We start from the raw sequence: 27,378 nt of genomic DNA, 5'->3' as shown, positions 1-27,378 counted from the left end.
TAAACAATAAAGCCCCAGTGTCCCACTGAGACCTACTAAATCAGAAATCTTGGGGTGGGACAGACTGTGTAAGCCTGTTAAGAAAAACCCTTACAGGAGACTGCAGTAAGCCACCAGCACTTCAAAGTTCTTTGCTCTTCAAAGATAGAAAGTGCTTCGTCGTGCCAGTATTTACAGCAGTGCCCGGCATTATCATGAAACCACTTATTAAAACGTCCAATGAATGAAGACATAAATCAATGACGTATTCCGTTAAAAACTGTTTACTACCTGCTGAGTGAGAATCGTCCTTCTTGGTTTTCACATCTTTTTCTTCGGAGTCCTCGCTAGAAAGGGAAAGATGGGAAAAGTTTACAAGTCTTAGATCAAAATCTAAGTGAACACAGATCCCCGGTGTCTCTGACAGGTAAAGAACACCTCTTTTGTAGATGAAATATTCAAACAGATGCCGAGGACTGAAACTGCTTCTATTATTTCCCTAACTTGACAGGGATGCTAATGAATAAGCATAATTTTATCTACTTTTGGAAAATACTGCTTCCAAAGACCCAAAGGAAAAAAAGAAGGTATCTCAAACATGGGCTGAGAATGTCTCACCTGTGTGGATAAGGCCTGGTTCACAACACTTTTTTTTTTAAGGTTTTATTTATTTATTTGACAGAGAGAGAGAGAGAGAGAGAGAGAGAACACAAGCAGGGGGAGTGGCACACAGAGGGAGAGGGAGAGGCAGGCTTCCCACTGAGCAGGGAGCCGGATGTGGGGCTTGATCCCAGGACCCTGGGATCATGACCAGAGCCAGAGGCAGACGCTTAACTGCTTAACTGCTTAACTGACTGAGCCACACAGGTACCCCTCACAGGAACATTTAATAATAAAAAAACAATTCTCTGTTGTCAGAGGCAGAGTATAAAAATACAAAAAGTAAATTACACAAATGTGTGAATGGTGCGAAAGTAGGCAATTAAATGGACAGCACCAATTACAGATGGAACAAACACCTAGAACACAATTATTAAAGGAAATTGGAGTGCAATTATATAAATTACAATAGCCTTAAAAATTTATCTGAAACAAAATGAAAATAAATCAACTATCTCCTTATATTTTTTGCCTCCAATATTTCTAATATATCACAAACACCAACAAACAGACCTGCCCTGTACCATGGAGAAAATAAAAGTCAGCTCAAGATCACTGCAAAGTAAAATAATAAAAATAGGTGCTTCACAGGCGCCTCAGTTGGTTAAGCATCAGCCTCTGGCTCAGGTCATGATCCCAGGGTCCTAGGATCAAGCCCCACATCAGGCCCCCTGCTCAGTGGGAAACCTGCTTCTCCCTCTCCCTCTGCCTGCCACTCCCCCTGCTTGTGCTCCCTCTCTCTGTGTCACATAAATAAATAAATACAATCTTTAAAAAAATAAGAAGGTGCTTTAAAGGTCAATGGAAAGTTTTATAGAATAGTTTTTTTAAGGCACTTTATGTTCCCACAAATCTTAACTCAAGAATCTGGGTTCTAGTGTTCTTTGTCATTAATTAGCTGTATGATCTCGAGCAAATCACCTGGTACTCTTCAGTGCTAAAATTTTATGATTCAGTGAGAAATTCCAATAAACAAAAACAGAAACACTCATACGTAAAAACTGCCTTCACAGCTTTTTCAAACAGCAAGACTTGTAAATCTCTTTTGGTATTTCCTATAATCTAGACCACAGTCAAATGACAAACTACCAAACCCAAGATTCCTGAACAAAGAGAAAAACCAAATATATTTCTTTACTAAGCAATCTGATCCAAGACACACTGTAATTCTGAAGCCTGTGGTTGTTCCAGATGTTTTCATGCAAAATAAGCACTTAATTCACAAGTCACAATGCCGAAGAACTATTACGTTCTCTAGTTCTCTTATTATTGGGTTTATAGAGACCATTACTCCTTGAGTTCCATTACGATAAAGTCAAGTAAAAGCTGAACTTTTAAGTAGAGGCCAATAGAAAACTCAACACAACGGTCCGATGGAATAAACTATACAAGGCAGTTAACACAAATGGCAATAAAAACTGTATTTCAAAGACTCTTGACATTTAGGAAAGAAAAATAAAACCAAATGACTAGAACAAGGAAAAGTTTAGGCTAAATATTCATTATATTGTTGAGACATTGTTACAGGTAGCAGGGGACAGAGAAATTCATTCCTAAGAGAAAATATAAAAAATGGATATAATGAAAGATAATTGAAGTTGGGCTGCTATATAAAACTGGATTAGAGGGATACACTACAAACCATGGAAAACTTGTCTCCCCACAGCACAATTTTGTTTTATTTTTCCTCAAAACCAAGTTTCTGAAATTTTCCAGCAAAGAAAATATTGGTGTAAATACTGTTATTTCTACAAATTTAGCATCCTGCGAATTCAAAAATGGAAAGACTTCTGTGGGGCTTTGTAAGATTTTAGTACTTGAAGGTAAGTATCTTGGAAGAACTGGTAAGATTTCATTTCTTTGAACTCTCCTACTTAACAGTATTATTTGGAAGTAGTATCGCCTAATGGTTCAAACGTGGACTTTGGAGTCCAACAGACATGGTTCCCAAACCTGTTGGTCCATTTGCAGGATAACCTTGGATAAATCACTAAACTTTTCTCTAAGGTATTACCATAATAAAGGTGTTATGAGAATTAAATGATAATAAATACAGGTTAGCACATAGTAAAGACTGGCACAGAATCATAAACGGTAGCGATCATCACTATCACCATCACTACGGTCTTAAAGTTATGCTGCACTGAGATCAAGAGTGTGTAGATCTTTGACAGCAGAGGCAAAAATCAGAATATCCTCGTCTCATGAAGCAATTACAGTTAAAATCACAACATCTGTGAGCCTGTTTATAAAACCAAAGGAAAGGGAAAAAAACAACCCATGAATGATTAAGGTTTCTGAACAAAGGAGAATTGATTATACACAGTGAAACGCAGCAAGCTACACAGCTTAAGATTCTAGAAGCGTTAGTTATGATTCTGCCAGTGCTGGGTGACTGAATGGGAGATCACTCATTCCGTTATCGCTACAGTGAAAACGTCAATACTAACGTTAGGTAACAAATTACATACTTAAACAATCTCTCTGCTTATGTTCAGAGGCTGGAGGTAGTGACAAAGGCATTCCTGAAGACAACCTTGATTCCAGGTTGAGTCTAAGCAAACCTCATGACCTTATTAAAGAGGGTAGCCTCTAGACTCAAGAAGCATTGCCTGAGATAGGAAGAAATACGCAGAACACCATGAAGTGGACAGTAAGCACTTTCCTGAAGTAAACAGAGATTCCCCCAATTTAGAGATCAGAGACCACCCTCGCCTCCCGGGGGGCAGTGTACACAGGAAGAGATTAATAATGCCTCTTACCTATCCTCCTGTGAATTCTTTCCAGATCGCCTCTTATTTTTAGCTTCTCGGGGAGATGACCGAATTTTCTTAGCTGGAGGGCCTGAATCTCTTCCATAATCTTCATCTAAACAGGGCATTTTTCAAATTCAATGAATTATATTACGATTTTTACATAGAAATTACCACTGCTTATTTTTGGAGATAAATATCTCTCAAGCTTTTTAAATGGTGAGGGGGCAGGATTTCCCAAATAATTTTCTTTCATTTTTAAAAAATAAATTGTTTTCTACTCCAGTCCCTTTTAGTCCTCATGTGTTTACTTTAATACATTCATAGCCAAATATCTCTTACCACTTCATATCCTGCCCTTTTAATTTATTAAAGATACTGCCATGTTTCAACATCTTCCTATTTACTTGAAAACTGTTAGAGTAATAAAGCAATACAAGCATTTTAGAATGTAGAGAACCCACAATTCTACAATCCTAACACAATTACTGTTATCAAGTAAATTACTTTTAAAGTATTAAATGCAGCATACTCTGACATTTGAGAAAAATACCTTCAATTTCCAAAGTTCTATAGAACTAAAGAAAATTACCCAATCTTAAAAACTGATCATCTCTTTTTTTAAGAGACTTATTTATTTTAGGGAGAGAGTACATGCATGTGAGTGAGAATCTTGAAGCAGACTCCACGCCCAGCACAGAGGCCAACTCGGGGCTCAATCCCACAACCGCAAGACCGTGACCTGAGCCAAAATCTAGAGTCAGATGCTCAACGTATTGAGCCACTCAGGTGTCCCCAAAATTGATGATTTCTATTTTATTATACTCTTATTACAATTTCTATTTTATTTACACTCTTATCTATAATAGTGTAGAGATGTGGAAGTAGTCTGGTGCTTCAGCAATTATTAAATGGTTGGACACATTATAAATTCCATAATGGCATATCATACAACCATTAACAGGAGTTTCTCAAATAACTTTTAATAACAGGAGAAATATAAGCAGGAGTGGGATAGGAGGAGGACAGAACCCAAAATTCTTTTTTTTTTTTTAAGATTTTATTTATTTATTTGACACAGCGAGAGAGATCACAAGTAGGCAGAGAGCAGGCAGGGAGAGGAGGAAGCAGGCTCCCCGCTGAACAGAGAGCCTGATGTGGGGCTCGATCCCAGGACCCTGAGATCATGACCTGAGCTGAAGGAAGAGGCTTAACCCACTGAGCCAACCAGGTGCCCCCAGAACCCAAAATTCTATAGCAAGACTTCAACTACATTTTTAAAAGACAAAAGACATTTTTAAAAGAGAAAAGACACAGGCTTTTTAAACAAAAAGGCTAAAATGGCCACTTGCTAACCAAGGGACCTTGCATAATATCTCTGCCTCAATTTTCTTATCTGTAAGCAATAACAGTATTCCCCATTCTAATAGGACTGCTCTACTAAGGATTAAATGAATAACTGCAAGTATTTAGCAGCATTTAATAAGGGTTAGTATTTCTTCTGGGAGGTTGGATTATATGTTATTACTCTTTTTTACATTTCTGCATTTTCTAAGTTTTCCCAAAGTGCACATATTACTTTTACAAGTAAAATTGGATTTAAAAAAAAAAAAAAAAAGAATAGCAAATGCATCTGGAAAATAATGAGAGTAAGGACATATTCTAAAGTAAACTTTTATGGCTAAGATTTAAGACATACTACTCAGGGACGCCTGGGTGGCTCTGTTGATTAAGCATCTGCCTTTGGCTCAGGTCATGATCCTAGAGTCCTGGGATCGAGTGCCACTTTGGACTTGCTGCTCAGCAGGGAGCCTGCTTCTCTCCCTCTACCAGCCACTCCCCCTGCTTGTGTCAAATAAATAAATAAAATCTTAAAAAAAAAAAAAGACATACTATTCATTCCATGATAAATTAGTTTACAATCCAAGATGTTTTAGAAAATACTTTCATCTTAGCTACTTTATTATGCAAAAAACTTAAACTAACAGAAGGTAAAAATTTTGCTGTGATTATAGACGGACACATATCAACTAATAAATACTGCATCAGAATTACTACACATTTAAACTATAGAATCCAAAACAAGATAAGAAAAAAATTATTTAAGTATTTATTATCAATGACTTACTAAGGAAAGCTAAAATCCATGCAAGTTCAACTTTTGTTTTGGGTGACACAGATCCTGACATAATTTACAATTTATTAAAATCATGAAACTTACCAGCATCATCAGATTCCTGAAACTGTGAATAATCAACGACCTTCCTATTTCTGTGGAAAGAAGAGATTCTAATTAAGATCATAAAAATGTAGGACTTTTCTATGATATTAGAACACACGTTCCTTTTTCATAAACAAAATTAGAACTAGCTCTGTTAAAATTATTTTTCAACAAGCCCCACCTCAGCCAAAAAAACCTTCACATGTTGTTATAGAAAAGTTGAAGCCAAAAGTATTTTTTTTTTTTAAGATTTTATTTATTTATTTGACAGAGATCACAAGTAGGCAGAAAGGCAGGCAGAGAGAGAGGAGGAAGCAGGCTCCTTGCTGAGCAGAGAGCCTGATTCGGGGCTCGATCCCAGGACCCTGGGATCATGACCTGACCCGAAGGCAGAGGCTTTAACCCACTGAGCCACCCAGGCGCCCCGAAACCAAATGTATTTCAAACTACAATTCTCCTCATCTCAATGATAGCTCATCTCAATGATAGCTCAAATATTCTCTCCCTCAAAACCTCCCACCTCCCAAAACACACTTAAACAGCAAAATGAGCCAAATGACCACATATTCATAAATGACACAGAAATATCCCATGTGCACCAACAAAAACTGTAAACGCCTTACATTTTTATTCTTAGTGCTATACACACATACACATGTATACCTGATAAAATTATTACTGAGTTTTTTTAAAGGTAGTGATTTTTAAATATAAGTTACATTATAATATACAAATTATGGTGACAGCAGATTTAGCCTTACACAGAAGAAACAAATAACTGATCCGTTCAGAGGATGCTTTTTATTAAAATGGTCTGTAATTAAGAAAAATATGAAAGTCTCATAAACTTATGTATCTACTTGACTCAATGATTTTAAGTACTTCCTACTAGGTAAGGCATCTTTAACAACTTGAACGAATCTTAATTTCCATTTTCCTACTTCACGCTCTAAAAGTTTAAAATTCCTCTGAGATAACATAAAAGCTTCCCTGTTAGTATCCAAATAGCCTGGCTTTCCAAAAGAGCCTTTGAGGTACTGTACCATTTAGATACTGAGTAAGTGAACTGAAATCATTAAAAGAAACATGCCATCAACTACCCTTAAGCCTGAGCGAGGAATATTGCTAATTTTATAGATTAAGACACCATTTATATCCAAAGACAGGAAGCTCAGATCAGGCATACATACAATTGGGTACAGCCACACACTTGGCTTAGGAGAAGACAGACAGGCTCTTAAGGGTTTTTGCCTTCCGTTTTTTTCTTTGGTCTACCAGCAAGGAATTATCTTTTCATTGTACTGCCTCAGTAAGTTCAGGTGCAGAACTATAAAATACGCTCTACGTATGTTTGGTTAAAAGCAGCTGGTTTTATAAACAAACGATACTGATGTATTAGGAAAGTTGATTTTAAAAACATGACTATTAATTCCACTTATATGAGACACCTAGAGCAGTCAAGTTCAGAGACAGAAACAATGGTGGGGGCGCCTGACTGGCTCAGTGGATACAGCAGGCAACTCTTGATCTAGGGGTTTTGAGTTTGAGCCCCCCTGTTAGTTGTAGAGACTACTTAAATAAAATAAAACCTGGGGTGCCTAGGTGGCTCATTTGGTTAAGTGTCTGACTCTTGGTTCCAGCTCAGATCATGATCTCAAGGTCTGGAGAGAGAGCCCCGCAGCAGAGTCTGTTTGAGCTATCCCCCACGCCCCCTTGTGCATGCACTCTCTCTCGAATACATAAAACCTTTTTAAAAAAAGAAACAAAAAGGGATGCCTGGGGGGCTCAGTTGGTTAAGTGTCTGAAGCCTTTGGCTCAGGTCATGATCCCTGAGTCCTGAGATCTAGCCCGTCATCGGGCTTCCTGCTCAGTGAAGAGTCTGCTTCTCCCTCTGCCTGCTGCTTCCCCTGCTTGTACCCTGTTTCTCTGTCAAATAAATAAATAAAAATCCTTAAAAAAGGGTTAAAAAAGACAACAAAAGAGAAAGGAAGGAAGGGAGGGAGGGAGGGAGGAACGGTGGGTGGGTGGTCAGGGGCGCCTGGGTGGCTCAGTCTGTTAAGCATCTGCCTTGCGCTCAGGTCATGATCCCCGGGTGCTGGGATGGAGTGCCGCACTGGGGTCCCTTGTTCAGTGGGAGTCACTTCTCCCTCTGCCCCTTCCCCGCTCATGTTCTGTCTCTCAAAAATAAAGAAATAAAAATAAATAAAATAAATTAAAAAAAAAAGAATGGGGGCACCTGGGTGGCTCGGTGGGTTAAGCCTCTGCTTTTGGCTCAGGTCAAGATCCCAGGGTCCTGGAATCGAGCCCTGCATCAGGCTCTCTGCTCAGCAGGGAGCCTGCTTCCCGCCCCCATCCCGCCCCCCCCCCCCCCGCTTGCCTCTCTGCCTACTTGTGATTTCTGTCTGTCAAATAAATAAATAAATAAATAAATAAAATCTTTAAAAAAAAAAAAAAAAGAATGGTGGATGCTAGGGAGAACGGGATAAACGGGATAGTGAGTCAACAACATACATAGTTTCACTTTGCAAAAGAAAGAGTTCTGGAGATTGGGTGCACAACAGTGTGAATGTATTCAACATTATAGACCTATACACTTAAAAATGGTAAAAATGGTAAATTTCATGTGATTTTACCACAATTAAAAAGAATAAAATATTTTCTATTAAAAAAGACTACTTGGGGGGCTGATAATTAAATGCCAACTATGTTTTAACAAAACAGTGATTTTAAATGACAGATACTATGAAAAACAGAATTTTGACTATATTCTGCATTATTTAGGATCAACAAAAATGGGACATGTAACCGGGATAAGGAAGTATCCAGAAGAGGGAGTTTGAAATTTTTTTTTTTTAGATTTTTTTAAAGAAATTTATTTATATGACAGAGAGAGAAATCACAAGTAGGCAGAGAGGCAAGCAGAGAGAAAGGGGGAAGCAGGCTCCCTGCTGAGCAGAGAGCCCGATGTGCGGCTCCATCCCAGGACCCTGAGATTTTGACCTGAGCCGAAGGCAGAGGCTTAAGCCACTGAGCCACCCAGGCGCCCTGAAATCTTAATCTCTAGTAGGTAATGTACAGGTTCCGAAATTGCAGGCCTAGTAATTCTAGTTTATCCATGCTGGTGGGAAAGCAACTAAAATAATGGTATAATTTCTGGGTACCATCTACCAATCGATCTATTCCATGAGACTATATAAAGAAGGGTAACCAGAACAGTGAAGAGTATATAATATGTAGAGCAACTAAGTAAACAGGAATTTTTAACCTACAAAAGAGAAAACGTGTTAGCTACTTTAAGGCTTTGAAAACAAAGGAGCAATAAACATACTGGTTTATTAGCTTCCTGATCAGATTAAGTGTGGGTTCAACATAAACAGCTTTGTAACAGTTTGCTAATTATAGTTACTTCCTTAGTCTGTTACCAGGAATACTCCAGAATGGAATTACACAATAAAAAGTACAGAATCTTTGTTAAGATTCCTATTAGGTTCTGGTTCTAGAACTTCGGGCAAATCACATAATTTCTCTGGGCCTCAGATCCTTCTCTGTTGGAACTGATGGCCTAAATTGCTGGACAGATCCAAAACGTTATGCCAGAATTTTTTTTTAAAGTTTATTTAAGTAGGGGTGCCTGGGTGGCTCAGTGGGTTAGGCCTCTGCCTTCAGCTCAAGTTATGATCTCGGGATCCTGGGATTGAGCCCCGCGTCGGGTGCTCTGCACAGCGGGGAGCCTGGTTCTTCCTCTCTCTGCGCCTACTTGTGATCTCTCTCTCTGTGTCGAATGAACAGATGAAATCTTTAAAAAAAAAAAAAAGTTATTTAAGTAATCTCTACACCCAATACGGGGTTTGAACTCATAACCCTGAGATCAAGAGTCGCACACTTCTCTAAGCCAGCAAGGCACCCCTATGAGATAAATTTAAATAAAATTACTATAAAAGTTCAAGGAAAAGAGTTTTTCTCAATTGCAAATGGTCAACTATTATTCTGTGTATCATACTTCTTACTCATACTTCATATCGCTGTTTTCTTCACTGATCTGAGGTTTCTGAGGGTAACAATGGTCTTGTATCCTTTCCCTCACATTTTTTCCCCACCTTCCTTCCCTTTCCTTTCCTCTTTCCTCCCTCCCCTCCCTTTCAACCACAGAGCAAGGTAAAAAGCAGACACTCAAATATTTCTTATCTTTTGCTCTTAGGGCCAAATTTAAGAGCTCTGTTAGAAACCCAATTTTATAAGATACTTGAGAGGATAATATTCAATCTCCTTAAAGTCTCTGAAGGCCTTATCTTTTGCCACTTAATCAAGCAACAGTGGAAATTTGTAATTCCTCCAATCAGGTTGTTTCATACCAATTGGTCTACACTGCTGCTGGCATCACTCCCGCTCATATCAGATCCAACCTCACTTCCTCTGAACACCTTTAATCCTCTACTGATACTAGATCATCTACTGAATTTCTGTTTTCCCTACTAAATGTGAACTTCTTGAGGACAGGGGTTGTCTCTCCTTCATTTAGAACATCAAAATTAAGACATTTTTTTTTAAAGATTTATTTATTTGACACAGAGAGAGAGAGAGAGATCACAAGTAGGCAGAGAGGCAGGCAGAGAGAGAGGGGGAAGCAGGTTCCCTTCTGAGCAGAGAGCCCAATGTGGGGCTTGATCTCATTATGACCTAAGCTGAAGGCAGAGACCCAATCCACTGAGCCACCCAGGTACCCCTAGACATGTGTTTGATGAGCAAATGGACTTGGCATCTGCAAAGGGTCAGGGTGGGAAAGGGGATCGTGCAGGAGGATTCATGTGGGAGCCTGCAGCCCACCAGGCATTTATTTTCCACTGCCCTAAATGACAAAAGAAAATTTAGTTTCCTCCATAGGAAGTAACTAGTTATTTTAAATCGAAGAAATTAAAAAGGCAACTATTTAGTACATTTTCTCCTATCATGGTTTTTAAAATGCAGAACTACCAAAAAAAAGCCATGTAGACTATACTGATATTACAGGAGTAATCAAATTTATATTTTTCAATAAATTCAGAAACCATTCCCTCACTTGAAACACAAAATATTTTACTCTCAGTTATGTAAAAATGGCCAAGATTATCAGATCTTATGTAGATAATAAATGTTATTTATCACAGACTATAAAATCCCAAGCAAATCTGTCTTAAGGCTAACTATGCCAAAAAAAAAAAAAAAAAAAAAGGAAAAAAGCATCCATCCATAAATGTTGTTACAGGAAAAAGAAAAAAATTATTTAAATCAAGGATCTGTGATAACAAGGGTCATTCATAATAACTCATTATGACGACTTAGAATACTTTGGTTCATTTCCTGCCTTCTGAAGATACTTCAAAACAACAGTAGAAATACTATTCCGTTACTTGCAGATTTACCTTATTTCAGGTAGAAATCACTTTAAAAAAAAAAAAAAGATTTTATTTATTTGACAGAGATCACAAGTAGGCAGAGAGGCAGGCAGAGAGAGGAGGAAGCAGGCTCCCCCCTGAGCAGAGAGCCCGATGTGGGGCTCAATCCCAGGACCCTGGAATCATGACCCGAGCCGAAGGGAGAGGCTTTAACCCACTGAGCCACCCAGGTGCCCCTAGAAATCACTTTTTATGAACTTACTCCTGTGTAAACTAAATACTGAGAAGATATACTGGGCTGAAAACACACCATTTATGAGTAATACTTAAGTCAAAGGGCAGGAGAAGTTCTGCTTCAAGTAAAAAACAAAGAACATTCTTACTTCCTCAAAATACCCTTTCTTAAAGGCCAAAGTTACACCAACTCTTCAGTGTAAAATGAGCATCAACAACTAGAGCTGGAAGGACAACACAAAATTTCACTAGAGCACAGGTTAAAAACACACATTTTTGAACTGGGTTTAAATCCTGGCTCTGCCACTTACTAGTTGTATGTCGTTGAGCAAATTACTTCCCCCACTGAACTCCAGTTTCCTCACCTGTAAAACAGCAGTAACACCACCTACCTCTCAAGACTGTTGTGAGGGCCAGCCTCACGGCTAACCAATGAGGAGCTGCTATCATTACGTGGAAGTATTATTTGTTCCACCCAGGATACCACTGCAATTATGAATACACACACAAGCAACACTTTCACTTATTTGAACATGATGAACTCACTGTTCTAAAATATGTATGTCTTAGGGAAAATCCATGTATAACTTTGGACTCTTCCCCCACAACTTAACCACCTTAATAGCCTACTGTGGACCGGAAGCCTTACCAATCATACAGCCAATTAACACATATTTTGTATGTCATGTGCATTCTCACGATAAAGTAAGTTAGAGAAAAGAAAATGTTATTAAGAAATTCCTAAGGATGAAAAAATAGATTTCTAGTACCGTGCTGTATTTACTGAACAAATCTGCATAAAAGTGGACCCACGTAGTTCAAACTCAGTGTTCAAGGGGTCAACAGGACAGGAACACAAAAACTTCAATTAAGTGCCTGCTCTTACTTTAAAAACATACTTGATCTCTCCATCTAGATTCTTTTTTTTTTTTTTTATAAGAGACTCCTTTTTAAAAAAATTTTATTTATTTATTTTTTACACACAGAGATCACAAGGAGGCAGAGAGACAGGCAGAGAGAGAGGAAGGGAAGCAGTCTCCCTGCCAAGCAGAGAGCCCGATGTGGGGCTCGATCCCAGGACCCTGAGACCATGACCTGAGCCGAAGGCAGAGGCCTTAAGCCACTGAGCCACCCAGGCGCCCCTCTCCGTCTAGATTCTAAATGCACTTTGGCCACAATGAGCCAATTCCTGAATCTCTGGGATGAGAAGTCCTCACTTTTGCATCAGGTTAAAGTGCAAAAACAAAGGGTATAGTGGGAAGCTAGACAAAGAACATGAAAAGATCTGGTTTGGGTACCAAATGTGGGTAACTCAAGCAATTCAGAAGCAATAGTGACTTTTCTCTTCCATTCTCTTAAACCTAAAATGCTTTCTCATAGCAGTGACTAAGACCAAAACATGAAACATGAGGCCATTCTCAAGAGTCAAGAATCAGTGTTTGAGAGGAAAATGATCACACCTTTGAGATGACCTTGTCTAACCTTCCCTCTCTTGCTTGGGGGGCGGTGGGGGGTTGGCTGGGGAAAGGGAGAGGGAGAATCTTAAGCAGGCTCCATCTCACAACCCCCCTGATCATGACCTGAGCCAAAACCAATAGCCAGAGGTTCAACCAACAGAGCCACCCAGGCAACAACCAACCTCTGCCCGCCGGCCCCCGCCATCTCTTTTTAAAAAGTAAGCTCTTGGCCCAAGGAGGGGCTTGATCTCATGACCCTGAGATCACAAGAGTTGCATGCTCAACCAACGGAGCCAGCCATGTGCCCCAAACCCTCTCAACTTTACAGATGAGAAAACGAAAACCACATACTCCAGCTCTACTTTGTAACAAGCCTTTACATCAAAATATGGAGACCGGTAACAAGCAAACTCTGGGGAAGGAAGCAGAACTTACAAATATAATTAAATATTGACACCCTAAGCTTTATATTACTTGAAGAGTACAAAACCATTTTCTCAAGGCAAACCGGAGAGCCTTTTAGACAATCTATTACATTATTAAGCTCCATCAACAGACTACAGTTCCTTTTTTTTTTTTTTAAGATTTTATTTATTTATTTGACAGAAATCACAAGTAGGCAGAGAGTCAGGCGGGGGCGGGGGGGGGGCGCCACGGGGCAGGCTCCCCGCTGAGCAGACAGCCCGATGTGGGGCTCGATACCAGGACTCTGGGATCATGACCTGAGCCGAAGGTGGAGGCTTAACCCACTGAGCCACCCAGGCTCCCCTATACTTCCGTTTTTACACTGAAGTTGTTCTGGTCAATGCAGGGAAGAAGAATAAAGAAAAAAAATCCACCTTGCTAATTTTCTAGAATTTAACAAGTTCTTCATTAGGCACTTAAAGCACATTTGAAATTTGAGTTCTGAGAAACCTAAAATAACCAACACTGCTCTTTTCACTAATCACCTGGGTGGTATACACCACATTTGGTCAGATGAACGAGATCCTACAGAACAATGTTTTTCAACTGATAGGTCACAACCTATGACTGGGTCCCGAAATGAATTTATTGGTGTATAACCAGCACTAAAACAACAATGCAAAGCAAAAATATCACAGAAAAGTGTACCTAAATAATAGTAAGTTCCAGAAACTTGTTTCAGGTGTTTGTGTTCTTGTGCATAGGGACCTCATCAAACAAGTCCGAGACCCACTGCTTTAGAATAAAAAGTGGTCGCAAAAAGAAACTCATTATTTTTGCCTTCACAAAAAAACACAATGTGTTACTGATCCATGGCAGAAAAATAACATCTCTTATTTTAATTTCCTATTATTATTATTTTTTTAATATTAAGCAGGTGCCATGCTGGGCATGGAATAGGGCTTGAACTCACAACTCTGCAATCCAGATCTGAGCCGAGATCAAGAGTCGGATGCTTGACTGACTGAACCACCCAGGCCACCGCCACCTTTAAAGGTTTTATTTAGGGGCGCCTGGGTGGTTCAGTTGGTGCTGCCTTCGGCTCAGGTCATGATTCCAGGGTTTTGGGGTCCAGAACCACATTGGGCTCCTTGCTCAGCAGGGAGCCTGCTTCTCCCTTTGCCTGATGCTCCCCCTGCTGTGTGCGCTCTGACAAATATATACAATCTTTAAAAAAATAAAATAAAGGTTTTATTTATTTATTTACTTACTCAGAGAGATCACTTTTGGGTGGAGAGGAGCAGGAGAAGGAGAGACAGAATCTGAAGCAGGCTCCACGACCAGTACAGAGCCTGACCAGCACGTCTCGGGACTGGATCCCACAAACCCGAGATCACAACCTGAGCTGAAATCAACCCACTAAGCCACCCAGGTGACTGACCCAGGTTAAGTAATCTCTACCCCCAATGTGTGGCTTGAACTCACACCCTGTGATCACGAGATGCATGCTCCATGGCACCCTTGATTTCCTATCTTTTTAAAAAACTTGAACTTTTTCAAAATAAATAAATAAATAAATAAAATAAAAAACATAACTTTTTCAAGCTTAAGCACTTATGAAACCTACCCAAGTTTGGTGGCTAGTGGTGGGGCAGGAGGTCTGGTGATACGATGATGATGATGATACCAGGTGTATTATATGTACTTGAACTACTAGACTTTAGACAATTTAATCCAATCTTATCCCAAACTTACTATCCTGGCAACAAATGTCCCTAGAAGGGAATCCTAAGACCTCTCATGACCTCCCAAGGCAGCCTATTTTAAGAAAACTCCAAAAATAAAGTTCTTTTCAAGAAGGTGAAATCTGCCTTTGAAGTCCTCTTACGGATTCTGTCATGTCTATCTCCTGGATTACCATGGTTTTCCACCTAACCCCTCCTCCAGAGTAGCCTTTACACTTTATAGGAGTTTCCGCTTTTTTCTTAAAGGCTAAATATACTAGGGTTCCTGCAACCCCTCCTCATTATTTCAAGCACCCTCATGACCTAGTTGTTACCCTGCATCCCAGTAACCTTGGACTTAGTGAAGTCTATCAAGCAGTGCCCCAATCTAATCATAACAACATAATATGATTTACAAAGGTGTATGTGGAGAACAGAGGGGGATCACGATTACAAATTTCCTCCTCCTATTCTACTCTGTATTTGTACTAATGCAATCCAAGAGCTCAGCTGCCTTTTGGACTGTTATATCACACAATGAGGAGATGTTGCAATTCCAATAACTAAAGCCTTCTTTTCCCGAGATCGAAAACCTTTTTGTACTTCATTTCAACATATTATTTACCTTTCTCAACTTCCTATTATCTGCAAACTTAATCAATATAGGCCAAGAACAAAGTCCTTTAAGGCATCAGTGGAAATGCTCTTTTAGGCTGACCTAAATCTATTCACCTGCCTTCTCTAGGTCTGGCTCTTGAGGTACAAGTCCATGACAGTGAATCAGCATTCTGCCTCCATTTCGTTTTTCCCACAAGGACCTCATGTGAAGCTCTGTCAAAATCCTTGTTGGAAGAGAAACCCAGGGGGCTCGTGGGTGGCTCAGTCAGTTCAGGGATTGACTGCCACTCACGTCATGATTTTAGGATCATGAGGTGGAGTCTCAGATGGGGCTCTGGACTGGGGGTGAGGCCTGCTTAAGATTCTCTCTGGGGGCGCCTGGGTGGCTCAGTGGGTTAAGCCTCTGCCTTCGGCTCAGGTCATGATCTCGGGGTCCTGGGATCAAGCCCCGCATCAGTCTCTCTGCTCCGCGGGGAGCCTGTTTCTCCCTCTCTCTCTGCTTGCCTCTCTGCCTACTTGTGATCTCTCTGTCAAATAAATAAAATCTTAAAAAAAAAAAAAAAAAAAAAAGATTCTCTCTGGGTCCCTTCCCTACCCCACCCTACTCACTCACTGGGGAAAAAAGAGAGAGACTGACTCCTGGGTGGCTCAGTGGGCTCAGGTCATGATCCCAGTGTCCTGGGATCAAACTGCATACAGGGCTCCCTGCTCAGCGGGGAGTCTGCTTCTACCTCTGCCTGTTGCTTCTCCCGCTTGTGCTCTCTCGCTGACAAATAAATAAAATCTTTAAAAAATTAATAAAAAATTAGAGAAACCAGTGTTTTTACAGTATTCTTTTACTCTTTAAAAAAAAAAAGGTGGGGCACGTGGGTAGCTTGTTTAGCCTCTGCCTTTGGCTCAGGTCATGATCCCAGGGTCCTGGGATCTAGCCCCACATCTGGCTCAGCGGGAAGCCTGCTTCTCCCTCTCCCACTCCCCCTGCTTGTGTTCCCTCTCTCACTGTGTCTCTGTCACATAAATATTTTTTTTTTTTAGATTTTAAAAAAAAATTTATTTGACTGACAGAGATCACAAGTAGGCAGAGAGAGAGGAAGCAGCAGGCTCCCTGGTGAGCAGAGAGCCCAATTCAGGACTCGATCCCAGGACCCTGATATCATGACCTGAGCCGAAGGCAGAGGCTTTAACCCACTGAGCCACCCAGGTGCCCCATAAATAAAATCTTTAAAAAAAAAAAAAATGGGTTCATTTAAACCAATGACAGTTAAGCTTTTAAAAAATAAACCTTGGGGCACCTGGGTGGCTCAGTGGGTTAAAGCCTCTGCCTTCAGCTCGGGTCATGATCCCAGGGTCCTGAGATCAAGCCCTGCATCCAGCTCTCTGCTCAGCAGGGAGCCCGCTTCCTCCTCTCTCTCTGTCTGCCTCTCTGCCTACTTGTGCTCTCTCTGTGTCAAATAAATAAATAAAATATTTTAAAAAATAATAAAAAAATAAACCTTTTCTGTTTCAACGAAATATTCCCAGGAACCACAAAATAAAACACAACTAGTAAAAAGTAAAAGCAGCATTATAAGAGCATGAAGTTGTCTTATAATTTCAAATTTAAAGAATTTTCTCATTACAGATTTTCCCAATGGTGTCGACATAGGTTTTCTGAAGATTTTCTGGCCAGATGAATTTGAATATTACCACCTCCTTAAACAAGTGAAAGCTTTCAAAGTCCTGCATTAAAGAAAACTGCTTAACTTTGATCTCTAAAATTACCAATATTTTAAAACAAAATTTGAATCCAATGCTTGAGATATCCCCGAAAAGCCAGCATTAAGACGACTACTGACCTGAGATTTTGTGAACCCATGCTGAATTTAAAATTATTACAACAGCAGTTAGTATGATGTACCAGATACTTCACCTAAATTCTCATTTAATCCTCACAATCTCACAAGAGGAGCTCATTAACATGAATTCAATTTTATCTGAATCTAATGCTCAAATAGGCTCAGTAACTTTCCTACCACTGCAAGTTATTACTAAAACCAATCTTCCAATTCAAGCCCGTTTGCACCAATTCTCCACAGGGCACTGTTGTTGCCTATAACCTCTCAAACCTTCCCTTCCTGATCATTCACAAAATCAAACTCCTCTACAGAACAGAGCCCAATATAGATTCTGCCTATCTATGTAAAGTTATTGTGTCACTACTCTACCCCATTAAAACTTAGGACATCTGTCTCTCTCCATTCTTCTATTGCTCAAAGACTATTCACATGCCAAATCTGCTCAGGACATTAAGAACATTAGGTCACGGAAGTCAGGATACCTAAACTCAATTAAGAGTAACTTCTTACAATTGTTTCATTCATCTTAAGCTTCAAGTTCCTGGCTAAAATTTATTCCTTTGTATCTTGCATCATTCTGTTACTTACAACTAAAGGTAAAATTCAAAAAGTCACAAGATGAGGGGCGCCTGGGTGGCTCAGTGGGTTAAAGCCTCTGCCTTTGGCTCGGGTCATGATCCCAGGGTCCTGGAATCTAGCCCTGCACCAGGCTCTCTGCTCAGCAGGGAGCCTGCTTCCCCCTCTCTCTGCCTGCCTCTCTCCCTACTTGCGACCTCTGTTAAATAAATAAATAAAATCTTAGGGAAAAAAAATCACAAGCTCAAGAAAGCAGAAAGTAATAAAATGAACATTCTAGGAAAGCATTCCTAGGTTTTTCACATGGAGTTTCTAATCTCTGCAGAAAAGGGGAGGCAGAGAAGGAGTTTTGAACGATGAGCCAGGCAGGTGTTTATTAGCTCACTGTCATAATCCCCTACTAAATCAGTTATCAACTTGCTAGTATTTCAGTCCAGATGAATCTTCTTACATGACACTTCTTATTCCTAAACAATATTCAGTTCCACCATATTCTGTCCATATAGGAAAATATTTTGTTTAAAGGTCACAAACACAAATTCCAGTGCGTATAAAATATTAAATAAAATGGGCTAGATTTTTCCTAATATGTAAGTTGAGTCTAAAACCTATGCATTTGGGTTCAGAGAAAACTCAGGCAGGTCAGACTGAGGGCCTCAGATGTGCACAGTACCCAGAAGGGTCCTGTCCGCAGCAGTGTCTCGGGAACCTCAGAGAACTCTTCCAGTTCTATTAACACCAGGCACAAACCTGTAGCCCATCAGGTTTAGGGACTCATTATAGCGAAGGCAATGGCACATCAGAAGTGTGAAGCACCTCGCCATACAGAGGATAACAAAAGCGTTTGGGGAAAGGTAAACTTTAGGGGAAATTAACATGAAGCAGTGTCTTGGTAGGCTCGAAGCATAGGGATAATGTGTTTTATGGGGCTAACATCAGGTCTGATCACAAGTGGGTCCTAGTTCTTGGCAGAGAAGTTAAGCTGGATGTGGAACTGGGTCCAGCAGCTCCTCATCTGAAGCTCTGAAGTTGGAAACGGGGCTCTCCAAGTCAAAACACCTAGCTCTGACAGAAGTGTGTGGTTTCATTCTTACCAATTTCAAACAGCAGAGTTTCTGATCGTCCCTGCTTTTAGAGAATCATTTCTTAGTAGGAAAGCAGTAGTCACTAGGAGGAGGACTGGTATGTCTTGGAACTGCAGCTTCTCTGTGGAAGGCAGCCAGCCATACTGTTATCCCAGCCTAATGAATGGCAGAGTGGATTTTTTATTTCTAAGTGCAGCTAATGTTTACTTTCCAAAGAAGTTCATCTTCTGGGTCATTTTAGCTTGACAGATGAACTCTCCTTGAAGATCACCTTGGGCGCACAACTCAAAGAAACAGACATGCATGAAGCAGCACCTGAAAATACGCAACACCCGGTAGAAATGCTCTTTGGTCTCAAGTATTTCAAAGACCTGTAATTGTGGCTAGGTAGATAGTAGTTATCTAAAAATATGGCAATGCAAGTCTCTAACCATCAGTTCTACTTCTCAAAATCTAGATAGAAGTAGGTTTTTTTTTTTTTTTAAACAAAACAAAACAAAGGATGCTCCAGTTTGACCAAAGTGGGCCTGTGCTAAATCCAAAGGTTTCTATTGTGCACAACATGGCAGTGTTAAGTGCTCGCTTGAGTCTCAACAATCCAAGAAGCTACTTCTTCATCATCTGGAGTAATGAGGTCATATTTATGTCCATCTTTGCAGCTGAGAATTTAAAAATGCAAACAGAAATAACACTTCACAGCATACTCAATAGCTTCCTTATTATTAAGTTCAAGTAGTCAAAGTTTGCAAAGCAAAACCCATCTGGCTGTGTGGGCTCTAATTCTTACTAAGTCCAGAGGAGCATCATTCACAGGACAGTAAGATGGTGTCCTAGAATAATAACACAGCACGATGGTGACCTTGTTTTGTATTTCTGGGAAAAACAGGCCATTTACACAAAAACCAACTGCCCTTTTTTCAAAATGATTTTCCTTATTAATTTTATTTCTCCAGTTGAAAGAAACCTATGAAAACTGTAAAAGGCTTCGTGAAGGCAAGCTCTTCTTCTTCTAATGGAGTGCAAACATCTCCATTATATAAACCTAAGTAGAAACCAGAGCTACATCGCCTGATCCCCGGGTTTCTTTCACTGCACCATGTTACCTCCCCCCAACAATTAGTTTTATTTAAAATGCTAACAATTCAACCACTTACCTTAGTTTGAAACTTGTCAAGTTAAATCAACTGCAATTTTTATTAATCTTAATTTTCCTTCTAATTTTAATATACTAAATTTTACAATGGGTGTTGAACCTTTCCAATGCCATGTTTTTGCTTTGTCCTTTATTTTTTTAAAGTGAGGGGCACCTGGGTGACTCAGTGGGTTAAAGCCTCTGCCTTCGGCTCGGGTCATGATCTCAGGGTCCTGGGACCGAGCCCATGATCTCAGGGTCCTGGGACCGAGCCCCGCATCAGGCTCTCTGCTCAGCAGGGAGCCTGCTTCCCCCTCTCTCTCTCTGCCTGCCTCTCTGCCTGCTTGTGATCTGTCTGTCAAATAAATAAATAATCTTAAAAAAAAAAAAAAGTGAGCTCTACACCCAATGTGGGGCGTGAACTCATGACCCCAAGATCAAGAGTCACATGCTGTACTGATTGAGCCAGCCAGGTGACCCCTCTTTTTGTCTTTTGATATGATGTATCAGTAATAGATCTTAAATTCTGTTCCTGGGACAAATCCCATTGATCATATTTATTTTTAATACACACTGGACTCAGTTAGCTAATACTCTGTTTGGCGGTTTTGCATCTATACTTGTATGTAAAATGAGTCCGTTAATTTTCCTATAGTGTCCTTTAGGTAGCTTTGACATCTATTCACTTAATTTAGTCAGGGAGCAAATGCCCTTGTATTACAATGTATACACACTGAAAGCAATGCCACTTATCTAATGTTCACATTTCCTCCCCCAAGTGCCACACTACTTCCCTCTCCATTCAAGTTATCTTCCTTTAACCCCTTCACATATTCTCCTATTCCTTCAAAAAAAAAAACAAAAAACAAAAAAACTTTCACCCTCCTCCCCCATTTTCAAGTTGGTCCTCCCCATCAAAGTCCTATTATGAACTGTGACCCCCTTTCAAAGATGGCAAAATGCCCTACTACCATGAGAAAGAGTAACACCCTGTGGCAGTGTGTCTCTCAGGGACGATCACATCGGTTGTGGGTTGGTCACACGTGGATCTGAATTTCTGCTTCACCTCTTCACAGGTGAACTGGGCCAGTTAATTTAGCCAAGCCTCAGCTACCTCACATATGAGATGGGAATAACATACATGTTGCTTGAAGAGTTGTTTGAAGAATGTGAAATATGTGTAAAGTTTCTGGCAGAAAATTTGGCACAAAAAAAGTTGCTCAGTGATAGCTCTTTTGGGTTTCAATGTGATTTTATTTTTTCTAAAATTGAAGGTTAAGAAAATACTTCTCTTAAAGGTCCACAATCTCTAATCCATAATTTAGAAATTCAAAAAGTTCTGAAAACCAAATGTTTCAGGTTTACCTGAACAATAGAAGGGCTTTTTAGCTGCATTTTTTTTTGTTAGTGTGAAAATTCAGTTTTATTACAGAGACATTAAGGTGTTTGATTACAGAAGTACTACTGCAGAACTCAATGGTGATAGCCTGTTAATTTACAGTAGGCCCCATTACTTCTAAAATTTTTTAAAATAACTGAACGTCCAAAACACACATGGCTCCAAAGGTTTCAAACTATACAGGGACCGCAGACCTGTACTACCTTCTATGTGGAATCAAATACAGGCAATGCAGATCTAGCAGAAACGAGAATGGTTAAAACTCATGCAGTTTAAATACAGTTTTGCTACTATTTTTACACTTTAATTTCTTTGGCTTCAAAGTCATCACTGGTTAATTGAAGGAACTGGACTCAATCTCTGAAGTTCTTTTTAGTTTTTCAAAAACGTACTTTCAGTTAAAAAGTATCTCTGAAAATTATTTTAAATTGAGTTGAACAAAACTGCTCTTATTTAAAACATTTATTTAAAATAATTTTTATCAACCAATATGAACCTATGCTTTCACATCTAAACTTTCAAGGTTTAAAGTCCCTTGCAGTCTCAAGTACTAAACAAAAAACCACCAGATAGCAAGTACACTTATGTTCTGAAGAAAGGAGCCAACATTGATCTGATGACTTGGGATCATTTTCAATAAGGGAGGAGGATCTTTGGAGAATACATTAAGCTGAATTTCAAGAAACCTGGTTTCTAGTCTAGGCAAGTCAGTCAATCTCTGATTTTTCTTTCTCATCTTTACAAGTAGTAACATTTTCCTTCCTTCCTCACAAGAATCATGAAAGCACTCTGAAGAGTTAAAGTGCCAGTGTACTACCGTTAACATCAATACTTAACAAGCCGAAGGTAAAGCGATTATTATTCACAAAGGGTGAGGGTAAGCAGGCCTGAGAATTAAGAAATCTAGGTTTAGGCCCAACCTCTGCATCCAGTATGTGATGCAAGACACTTCACTTGTCCAGGTCCCCGTTAAGTCACTTGTAAAATGAATTTGCCTAAATTTCTTCCTAGCTCCAAGACTGTAACTTTAAGCTATAAAACTGAACCCAAGGCCTAAAATATTTGAGCTCTCATTTATATACCATGAATCAGATGCTGTAAAAGGTAGGGACAGTAACACTGTATGAACAAAACTACTCAGATGTGTTGCACACATCTATGGAAAAATCTGCTCCGACTTATCAGTTCATCGTTCCCTGCACATGGAAATTGGTGTCAAGTAGCCATTAGTACATTGCTAATTCTTCTTTAAATGCTCAGGTTAGTATTAAAATGAAAATGAGTAATGCTTACAATAAATATGAATAGCAGAAAAACCTCCAAAATTATATATATGCCTGAAAGGGCAGAAATATGTCCTAAAAGAAGCAGCACTCACATTTATTTCCCAACTTGTGCTTTTTTTTTTTTTTTTTTTGGTTTTTAAACAGGGCGATCATTCTGTTATCTGGTTAATGTCTACCATTACTTTTTTGTCAAATGCCCTCAGGTATACAGATTCTTCATTTACACCTTGGAACAAAGGCACTTCCCTAAGACAGGACTTTATTGCAAAATTTAACAAACCACCAAACTCAAGTTTAATTATTTCTGCTTTATTATTGGTCATGAGTATATTAAAAACTTCTTAAAGTTACAAAGAGACTTTAATCACTAAAATATATAATCAGAAACCAAGTTGTTTTAAAATATGAAAGTGACCCCAAAAGCCAATATATTTTCATTCTTCAATTAGGGGCAAATAGACAATTAAAATTACTTTTAACAACATAATGAACAAGAAAAAAGTTGTGAAGTTCCAAAGCCTCCAAAAAACGGATAGACCCATGCTCAATATAGTCCCACCTGGTGATATTAAAAAATAAAAATTAAAAAAAAATCAAAGTTTCAAGTGAAAAAAAAAAAAGTTCTGTTCGTGCTCCCATATCTAAATCTGGGAACACAAATTCAGGCAGATGAATATAATAAAGTCACAACAATAATATAAAAAGTCATCAAAACCTAGTGAACTGAAGCTGAAAGGTAGAAAAAAAATAGTCCAATTTCACCACACAGTAATTTACTTCCAGAGACAGGAGATCCAATCCAGATGAATCAAATCTTTATTACGATATTGTCTACTTAACCTGATCCTAAAGAAAATATTCTACATAAATTGATGGGATACATTGATCATTTTCATGCCAAAAAAATGTACGCATACTATCATCTGAAAAATCTATTCAGACTCCTTGCCAGAAAGCGGGCAAACTCTTCCCGGTGGCGATGGTGAGTTACCAGAGATGCGGGCAGAAATTAGAAGGCAGAAAAGCAGTCAGGTAGGTAGTTAGCACTCTCCTCATGCCCACCCCGAGCGTGGAAGTATGCAGTCCCATACCACCACCAGTTGGAGACGGATGATCTAGTCAGGAGCTAGAACGGTGTGGAACAAAACCCTTTCCCGGGTTCCAAACCTCTCCTTAGAGCTCTAGGTCAAAATACTTCCGTTTCTCACAAAACTTGGAATGAAGAAGGGGAAGCAACAACTGTTAAAACATTTAAAATCTAAACCTTTGCCTATTTATCTAGAAAACACTATGCGAAGCAGCCAATTCCTTAACATCGAAAGCGTCACGGACATTACATTAAAAGTAACAGTTATTTGCAACAGCTCTCCCTTTAAAGGCCTCAACACATTGGATTAAGCCACACCCCTCCATAAATGGCACATTCCATACAATAGCCAGGAGGACGGCAAAGGGCGATTCCACCGTCCGCTGGGGAACAGCAAACTTGTTGAAATTCTCAGAATCGCGTCTACTGGTTACCTGGACCTAGTCCCTTTATTATTAGGTTATGTGGAGGGGGAAAGAGAGGGTTACAAACACATCCGAGACACGTACGCCGAGTGAGCGTAGACAGGCAGCGGGAACGAGAACCACACGGGATTTGGGTCGTGCTGTTAACCCGCACCTTCCTGAGTAGGGACATTTCCCCGAGAAGGACATTTCTAGTCAGAGGAAACAGCGAGCTCGGTGTGGGGGGAGGGGGAGCAGTTAACCCGCTCCGAATTCCGAGTGGGGGGAAAGGCAACAGTCATTATTTTCCAGGGCCCCGTCCCGGGCTCTCACTTTTGCCGGAGGGGAAAAGAACGGGTCCCGCCCACGCCCGGCCCAATCCGGGAGGCGGGGCCCTGCAGCGACCCCGGAGGACAGAGGCGGGGCCGGTTGGCAGTACTGCCCCTCCCCCTTTGCATGGAACACCCCCGTCCGCTAGAGAAAGAGGGCTGAGTTCCCCCACCCCCACGCCAGCAGAGCGGGTAAGGGGCCACACGGGCGTCTAGGCCCCTCCTCACTTAAGATGGGGTGGGGAGCCGAGCCCGAGTCCGACTCGGCCGATCTCCCCGCAGGCTCCAAGGGGTTGGCCCCGAGGAGGTGGGGCCTGGGTGGGGGCGCTGACTTCACACCCCTCCCCCTCCAGCCGCTGGCGGTTCAGGGAACACCCCGCCCGCACCAGTGCGACGGGTGGGGGAGGCAGCAGAGCAGCCTGGAACCCTGCAGCGGCGCGGGGCGGGGAGGAGCGCGCGCATGGGCGCGCGGCCGCCACCCCCGCGCAGCCCCGCGCGCCAGCAGGGCCCCCCACGCTCAAGGGCGCGCGCGGGCCCCGAAAGGGAGGAGGCCGCGCGTGGCACCGGAGAGGGCCGACTGCAGGCTTCTGTCCCCCAGTCCTTCACCACTCACCCCCAACCCCCTCCATCCCGCTCCAGGCCTCGGACTCCGCACTGACCTGACAGGCCGAGACATGTTCGCTGTCGAAACAGGACCGAGTCGAGAAGCCAAAGACCAGGACCCCCCCCACCCCGCGCGCTCGGCGCCCCACCCCCCCCAACTTCGGCCGATGGGGCCGCTGCCGCCGAACCCCGAGCTGCAGGCTTCTCAAACTCCGCTGCTTCTTGGTTCAGGGCCCCTTAATCAGACGAGCCCCCCGCTCCCCCGTCTCTTCAAAATGGATGAATCAAACCAGCCGAAAATGCGCCAAAGCCGCGGTGCAACCAAACCCACTAGGGCCAGTGGGCTCCGCCCCATCACGCCCGGTCATTGGCGGTTTCTGCCAGATGCGCCCAGCTCATTAGCCTGTTTGAATCATCACGTCTCCCAGACCCCGCCCCGCGCACTGATAGGCCCCGCCTCCTCCGTGGGGTCCTGTTAGTCAAGATGCCTTGAGAGCGCACGGCCGCAAAACAAAAATGGTCGCTGCTTGGCCCGCCCCCTGGTTTCCACTCCAGAATTGCAGATTCGTTTTGGGTCGCATCTTGGAACGACTAGAAAAAAAGATTTACATAGGGTTCAATGTCGTTTAGTGGTAGTTTAATGATGTTTCATTTCGCCTGCCTTGATCATCTAGAAACTGCACTAATAGCAAAACCCGTGGGATAGGCAGCCGATTCGTCACTAAGGCGCTGCTTCAGATTTGGAGGGAAATTTCATAGGTTCAAAATTTTTGACCTTAAACGCACAAGCCCTTTCCCATGGCTCCAGCGGCAGCCCTCAGGGGCCCTAACCGCTGTTGGAGCGGCGAGGCAGGATCATAATCAAGGAATAACTTCACTTCCAATTTCCATTTTCCATTCTGGACCTTGAGATCCATTTCAGGGTCATTAGAGTCCCAGTCTCCGACATTACTTCAGGGACTTAATGATTAGAAGCATGTGCTCTGGGGCCACAGCGCGTTTTGGTTTGAACCTCAGGTCCACAGCTTAGTAGTTGCAGAACTTCAATCACTGTGCCTCAGTTTTCTCAAGTGCAAAATGGGGACCAAAGATAATTACCTCATAGGGTTATTGGGATTAAATGAGTTGAAATACGGAAAGCCCCTAGGACAGTCACCAGCGCACAGTAAGCAATATCTTTTTTTTTTTTTTAAAGATTTTATTTATTTATTTGACAGACAGAGATCACAAGTAGGCAGAGAGGCAGGCAGAGAGAGAGGAGGGAGCAGGCTCCCTGTTGAGCAGAGAGCCCGATGCGGGACTCGATCCCAAGACCCTGGGATCATGACCTGAGCCGAAAGCAGAGGCTTTAACCCACTGAGCCACCCAGGTTCCCAGTAAGCAATATCTTATTAAGTATTTGTTAAATTCAATTTTTGAAAATGACCTGATTCTTGGATTCTTCTCTTAGGGAAGAGAATGGCACAGTCCACCAGTGAAGCATTAAACAAGTTATCTTGTCCCTTTAGCCATGTCACTCTACCCTTTCTTCCCTGAATATGTGTGTGTGTGTGTGTAGTAAAAAAGTGCAATCATTAATTTCACCATTTTAACTATTTTTAAGTGCATAGTTCAGTAGCATTAAGTACAGTTGCATTGTTGTGCAACTCTCACCACCATCCATCTCCAAAACATTTTCACCTTCCTGAGGCTTTGTACCATTAAACACTAATTCTCCATTCCTTGTGTCCCCAGATTTTGGCACCCATCATTTTACTTTCTGTTTTTATGAATTTGACTACTCTAGGAACCTCATGTAAGTAGAATCATGTAATATTTATGCTTTTGTGTTGACAGATTTCACTTAGCCTAACGTCCCCCAGATTCATTCATGTTTTGGCATGTATCAAAATGTTTTACTTTTTAAAGGCCGAATAATATTTCAATGTATGTATATACCACATTTTGTTTACCCATTTAACTGTCAGTGGACACTTGGGTTGCTTCCAGATTTTCACTATGGTGAATAATGCTACTGTGAACATGGGTGTACAAATATCTCTTTGAGCCCCTGCTTTCAGTTCTTTGGGGTATACACCCAGAAGTAGAATTGCTAACCATACAGTCATATTGTTTTTAATATTTGAGGACTCTCCATTCTGTTTTCCACAGCAACTGTATCGTTTTCATCCCCATCAACCCTGCACAAGGGCTCTAGTTTCTCCACATTCTTGCCAACA

The 27,378-nt window shown here is 41.1% G+C and overlaps 1 protein-coding gene across 2 annotated transcripts in view; it reads right to left on the bottom strand.

Annotated features, from left to right (window-relative positions):
- Window positions 1-25,482, bottom strand: part of NUCKS1 (nuclear casein kinase and cyclin dependent kinase substrate 1) — a 31,352-nt gene extending 5,870 nt beyond the window's left edge. For both annotated transcript variants that reach the window (XM_080823788.1, XM_080823789.1), the window contains exons 1-4: window positions 25,216-25,482; window positions 5,614-5,663; window positions 3,402-3,507; window positions 271-326 (exon numbers count right to left, since the gene is read on the bottom strand). In XM_080823788.1, coding sequence (XP_080679914.1) covers window positions 271-326; window positions 3,402-3,507; window positions 5,614-5,663; window positions 25,216-25,232 — 229 coding nt within the window. In that variant the 5' untranslated portion in view covers window positions 25,233-25,482. The remainder of the gene's footprint in view (window positions 1-270; window positions 327-3,401; window positions 3,508-5,613; window positions 5,664-25,215) is intronic.
- Window positions 25,483-27,378: the final 1,896 nt, after the last annotated feature.

Source organism: Martes martes (assembly GCF_963455335.1).
Source record: "Martes martes genome assembly, chromosome: 15".
Lineage (NCBI taxonomy): Eukaryota > Metazoa > Chordata > Mammalia > Carnivora > Mustelidae > Martes > Martes martes.
The sequence above is the reverse complement of the archived record's forward strand: the minus strand, read 5'-3'. Positions and strand labels throughout refer to the sequence as shown.